This window comes from Vipera berus, assembly GCF_964194415.1.
Source record: "Vipera berus genome assembly, chromosome: 16".
Classification (NCBI taxonomy): domain Eukaryota; kingdom Metazoa; phylum Chordata; class Lepidosauria; order Squamata; family Viperidae; genus Vipera; species Vipera berus.
In genome coordinates this window covers 5,068,707-5,074,638 of record NC_138219.1, presented here as the reverse complement: position 1 = coordinate 5,074,638, position 5,932 = coordinate 5,068,707, and the positions used below count along the sequence as shown (strand labels likewise).

Here is a 5,932-nt window from a genome sequence, read left to right as displayed (position 1 = left end):
TTGATAACATTGATAACAGTTTGCACCCCTGGCTTAAAGAAATGGAAAAAGATCGTATTTTTCAGGTTGAAAAGTTTACAGCGCAATCACTGCTCAGTTCAATATAAAAGGCCACCATATAAATGTTAAGTTTGTTTATTTAGGAAATTTATTTGCTAGCCATCTTGGCGGCTTACAGCATAACAACATTAAAGCGTTTAAAAAATATAAAATCAACCATCCTAGAACACAGCGGATAAAATCATTCACAAAAACAAAAAAGAATACAGCAAATGTTGGGTTTCCCCCGCGCCCACACTTTGTGGGTCTCTCACAGTGCAAACCATGTCTATGGGGATTTAGAGATTTTAGATATGAAAGGAGGAAGAGACACATTTGGGTGACTGGAACAGTGCCAGGAATAAGCAGAATGGCAAGGGATAAAAATTGTTATCATCTCTCTGTCACAGTAGCTCCTAATCTTGGTGACTTGAAGATGGATTGATTTCATCTCCCAGAATTCCAGCATGACTTAATTTTGGGAATTGAAGCCCACCCATATTAAAGCCTACTGGCTGGGGAATTCTGGGAGTAAGAAGTCCACCGGTCTTAAGTTGCCAAACTTGAGAAACACCACCCTAGTATCCCACAACCTAAGTTTTGTTGAGTTTTGCACAATCCCAGAGGTCAGGGGGGGAAAAAAAGTCTCACAATTGCTGCAAGGGGAGAAAAAAAAAACCTGAGATGCAAAAGCATCATAACCTTGGATTTTGGTCGCTGAATCCATCTCTAGACAGCGGTTTTTCTTTTGTTTTTAGCTTCACTTTTTTTTTCAAGCTGAGAAAAGAATATATATTTCATATATATTTATATTTACACTTTGGACCAGGAGGAAAAATATGTTTCATTGCATTTAGATCAATTTAGCTGAGCACAAGTGTGGGTTTCTCTTGCCCTACATTAGCAATTTCCTGCTAAATAAAAACATGGCAAGCCCCTTTCCAGGGAGAGTGGGGGTGGGGTGGGGGGAAGCAATCTGTCACCACCGTTCCAAGATCAAATTGCTTTCAGCTTTCAACAACGCGAAGACAAAGCCTTCAGAGATGTCGCCAAAGTTGTCTGCTTTTGAACGAAGCGAGCCATCGCTGATAACTGGGCAAACCCTAGAAGAGAGACAATCTGTCATAAGACTCACAAATCAGTTTTTCGGAAACGTTCCCTTGGAGCGGTCACTAAATAAAACGGTTCTAAAAGTCGAGGAATGCAGCGCTACAGGATTACAGTAACTGATTGATAATTGTTTCGTTTGCCGCCCATCTCGCTGTCAGGTGACTTTGCACCTGTTTAACAAACCAGTTCGACGTATTTTTTTTTTGCATTCCGCCCCGTTGCCCGCCTGGTTTAGAATCCTCGCCTTTAGGAACTGCGGGATCTGGAGAGCGCTTCTGCTTTCGGAGATCTGCTCTGGAAAGTGATTCCGTCTCCTGGCAAAGGGGAATCGACGAAAGGCGTGAGGAAGGCCAGCAGCCACCGGTCTCCCAAGACTTGTCGCAGGTTGTTTCGCCAACCCAGGTGGTACTGGCGATTTCCATCAAACCATTCTTTGGTGGTCTGTCCGCGCAGGGCCAGCAGGCTGTGGAACAGCAGGAAACTGAGGCAGAACAAGAAGCCCACAAGGCAGACATCAGTCATAAAAGCGTAGGCAAAGGTCACGAAGTTGACTTGCCCTGTAAGAAAAGGAAGGCGTAGCATTAACTGTAGCTGCTTCATTCTAGAGCAGGCGTCTCCATCTTGGGCAGCGTTGTGGACTTCAACTCCCAGAATTCCCCAGCCAGCCACGATTAAGACCTCTCCTGCCCTCGTGTGAGTCTTGCTCCTTTCCTACCCATCTTGTCATTGTAAATTATTATTGTTTTAACAGCCTTTTGGGGATTGGGGCCTGCAGGGAAAGGGAGGGGCAGGTGCCTTTACACGCACAGACGTGCGACGCTTGGGGTGAGACTAAGGCCCGTGTGACACTTGCGGTGATGCTAGTGTGTGTGTGTGGAGGGGAATGAGTGTACGCACAGATGCGCGCGCACTGGTCAGCCACTCATGTGGCCCGGTGGCCAATAGGCCACGGCCATAGGTTGGGAGACTCGTGTTCTAACGTTTTACAGGTAATCCGGGTCTCACAAGCACAACTGAGCTCAAGCATTCCTGTTGCTGAGACAGTTGCTAAGTGAATTTCGAACCATTTTACGACCAAGTTGCTAAGCGAATCACTGCAGTTGTTAAGCAACCCGGCTGTTAAGGGAAATCTGGCTTCCCCATCCACTTTGCTCATTAGAAGATTGCAAAAAAGTGACCCTGCGACCATCCTAAATAAATGCCAATTTGCCAAACCTCCAAGTTGTGTTGCGAAATACGAAAAATGGTCGTGTCACTTTTTTCAGTCCCTTGGTGACTTTGAACGGTCACTAAATAAACGGCTGTTAAGTCAAGGACTGAATTGGTTTTTATATATATATATACCTATACATACATACATACATACATACATACATACATATATATACACACACATATACACACACACACATATACACACACACACACACACACACACATATATATATATATATATATATATACATATACATATACATATACATATACATATATGCATGTATGTATGTAAAGGTTCCCCCGCACATGCGTGCTAGTCGTTTCCGACTCTAGGGGCCGGTGCTCATCTCCGTTTCAAAGCCGAAGAGCCAGCGCTTGTCCGAGGACGTCTCCGTGGTCATGTGGGCGACATGACTAGACGCCAAAGGCGCACGGAACGCTGTTACCTTCCCACCGGAGTGGTCCCTATTTTTCTACTTGCATTTTTACGTGCTTTCGAACTGCTAGGTTGGCAGAAGCTGGGACGAGAACAGGCGCTCACTCTGCTACGCGGCACTCGGGATTCAACCCGCCAAACTGCCGACCTTCTGATCGACAAGCCCAGAGTCCTATCCCACTGAGCCACTGCATCCCTTATATATATATATACATATATATATATATACGCGCACACACACATACTTGAAAGCCTCCCCCCAAAAAATCACCTCCAGGAGAGATGTGTGGCGTAAAAAGTTAAAGAAATAAAAGCTCTCCCTCGTTTTTACCCATCAGGACCATCAGCCAAGGCAGCATCAGCACGAGGATGGTGTGAGCAAGTCCTTCCTCTAGCAGCATCCAAACTACGTTGACGTTGACCAAGCTGCCGTACAGCAAGGCAACCGAGCCGTAGAGCAGCAGGCAGAGGAAGTAGCGGTAGTTTTGATAGCCCACGCACTGGCCGAGCAGCAGGCAATGGTGATCTCGTCGCAGGACACAAACGTTGCAGCTGAAGCAGTGGCTGCAGCGGGGCGGCACGTGGGTCTGGCAGGAATAGCAGTAACTGGAAGGAGGAGAAAGCATGAGGGTGGGGTGAGGGTGGAAGAATTGATGGAGCTGGTTGGGGGTCTTTGAACCAATCACCGGGAGATGGTGAGTTCTAGTCCCGCCCTAGGCATGAAAGCCAGCTGGGTGACTTTGGGCTAATCACCAGGAGACAGTGAGTTCTAGTCCTGCCTTAGGCGTGAAAGCCACCTGGATGACTTTGGCCCAATCACCAGGAGACGGTGAGTTCTAGTCCCGCCTTAGGCATGAAAGCCAGCTGGGTGACTTTGGCCCAATCACCAGGAAAGAGAGAATTCTAGTCCTGCCTTAGCCATGAAAGCTGGCTGGGTGACTTTGTCCAGTTACAAGACAGTGATTTCTAGTCTCGCCATAGGCATGAAAGCTGGCTGGGTTACATTACACCAGTCTCTGTCTCTCAGCCCAACCACCTCACAGGATTGTTGTGGGGGAAACTGGAAGAAGGAGGAGCATTAAATATGTTCACTGTCTTTTGAGTTGTTTATAAAAAAAAAAGAAAAAAACCCGCTGGATAGAAATAAATAAGCCAACACAGCCTTCTGGGTGCAGCCCAGGGAGCACATTTGTTTTTCTTTGGGATTCCAAATCCTTCTTGAAACGAAAAATTGAAGCGGTTGACAGACCTCACCCCGGTGCATCCTGCCCCCTCATTCCCAATCTTTTTAATTATAGGTTGTATTTAGTTTGTGATTCTGTTGCTTTTTTAATGCTGTACGCTGCCCAGTCGCCTTGCAGCAAGATAGCTGGGCAGCAAACAAATTTAACAGATAAACTACATTCATGAGACAGTCGCTAGATGGCAGCAAAGAATAGCCCCTGCGTCTTTACTGGCCTCTAGTGGTCTGTCTGAAAATTGCAGCCCACAAATAATATATATGCCGGATGATTTTTACAAGTAACTCAAAGCAACAAATATACCCAATACTCCTTCCTCCTCCTATTTTCCCACACAACAGCCCCGTGAGGTGGATTGGGCTGAGAGGAAGTAATTCTTCCTTCCAACGCTCTTCCATTCCTTTACACTTTCAGTCAATCCCCTGCTCCCTCGAGACACAGACCTCATAAACCTGGGGAAAATGGGGGCTTAAGTTCAACCAGGTGAAAAGTTGGGTTATTTGCTTTAAAGCAGCCCCTCTACCCTGTTGGGAAAGGCCGACATTCTCCCAGATTCTGTCCCTTTTTGCTGAAGTTTTTGGGGGGGAAAAGAAACCCAGTGAAGTAACAGCGTGCTCCTGAGCATGCGCAGAGCTCCCTTCCTCTAAAAGAAATTGCTTCACCGCCATCTTCCTCTCAAGAGAGCTAATTCTATCACTATGGAAGCTTCTCCCTCCACCACCGGCAAGCGGGGCCCATTTTCCCGCCACTTCGAGAAGCCCCTCCCTCGACGCGCGAACGTTTTCCCACATTGGCCCCCGCCGCGACCCTAACCACGCCCACTCACTCCCATCCTTGCCCCTCCCCCGCCAGCATGACGCCGCGCGTGCTGGGCGAAGCCATGATGAAGCGGCGGGCGTTCTCCAACGCGTTGGCCAGCAGGAAAAGCAGCGAGGCGATGGGCCAGACCGGGAGCGGCTCTCCGGGCGGAAGGAACCGCAGCAACACCAGCAGCACCTCCGAGACCAGCGTGGTAGCCAACACCGCCCCGGCGCACACGGGCAGCGCCCTCCGGTCCCAGTCGCGGCCTTCCATGGCGGCGCGTGCGCGGCCCACGCGCCTCTCTTCCGGCTTCTCTCCAGCCGCCCCTTCCCGCTCAAAAGCCTTCAACCAATCAGCGGCGGCCGCCGCTCCTGCTAATCCCGCCTTTCGAGCCGATTCCATCCAATCGGCGCTCTGACCTCGGAGACTTCCCTTGTTTACCTCAGCAACTTGCCTCGCTGACAAGCGTGTCAGGGATGCAATGCTAGGCAACCGTTCAAACGATCCTCTTGTTCTTACAGGGGGCCGTAAGGCCTGCTGTTGTATGGGCAAATGCTCTTCATCTCGGCCTCTGTTTAAATCTGGCTCCTCCATCTTCAAAAACAGTCCTGGGATCTCCTTGATCCACTTATCCATTATCAATAATAATAATAATAATAATAATAATAATAATAATAATAATAATAATAAACCTTTATTGTCAAAGTACAACATGCGTACATTGAGATTAGCTGAGCCTCCCCCCCCCGCTCTCTCCCCCCAACACACAGTGACAACAAACCCTCCATCCCACCACACCATGTGAACCAACTACACCACACACCGGCCTCCCAAGTCAATTCTGCATAAGATTATGTCTCATTTAAAAGCCTAATAGATGACTTCCCTCAACCTCTGCCCCCATGATCTTTTTTCCCCTCCTTGTTCATCCTCATTCATCCGCACCCCAAGCCCAGATCAAGTGAATCTTGGTTTGTTGATCCACTTTCTCTGCCTTTGCAGAGTCAGGGGCTAATTAAGTCTTTCCTGCAATCTTGGCAATTTTATCTCCAGATCCGTAAGTCACAAAGGTGGATCTGCTTTCCAC

General features: G+C 48.1%; 1 protein-coding gene across 1 annotated transcript; it reads right to left on the bottom strand.

Annotated features, from left to right (window-relative positions):
- Positions 1-119: 119 nt before the first annotated feature.
- On the bottom strand, positions 120-5,149 carry ZDHHC24 (zDHHC palmitoyltransferase 24). Its single transcript, XM_081340240.1, has 3 exons — positions 4,871-5,149; positions 3,135-3,409; positions 120-1,706 (listed from the first exon to the last, which is right to left on the bottom strand). The coding sequence occupies exons 1-3, from the start codon at positions 5,116-5,118 to the stop codon at positions 1,396-1,398; spliced, it is 834 nt and encodes a 277-aa protein (XP_081196366.1). The 5' UTR covers positions 5,119-5,149; the 3' UTR covers positions 120-1,395.
- Positions 5,150-5,932: the final 783 nt, after the last annotated feature.

What these genes read in the sequence shown, in the direction of transcription:
- ZDHHC24 (XM_081340240.1), bottom strand. Translation starts at nt 5,118, where the DNA reads ATGGAAGGCCGCGACTGGGACCGGAGGGCGCTGCCCGTGTGCGCCGGG. An exon ending in GGGGAGGGGCAAGGATGGGA is followed by an intron (nt 3,410 to 4,870) that starts GTGAGTGGGCGT and finishes TCCTCCTTCCAG; the next exon opens with TTACTGCTATTCCTGCCAGA. An exon ending in TTGGCTGATGGTCCTGATGG is followed by an intron (nt 1,707 to 3,134) that starts GTAAAAACGAGG and finishes CTTTTCTTACAG; the next exon opens with GGCAAGTCAACTTCGTGACC.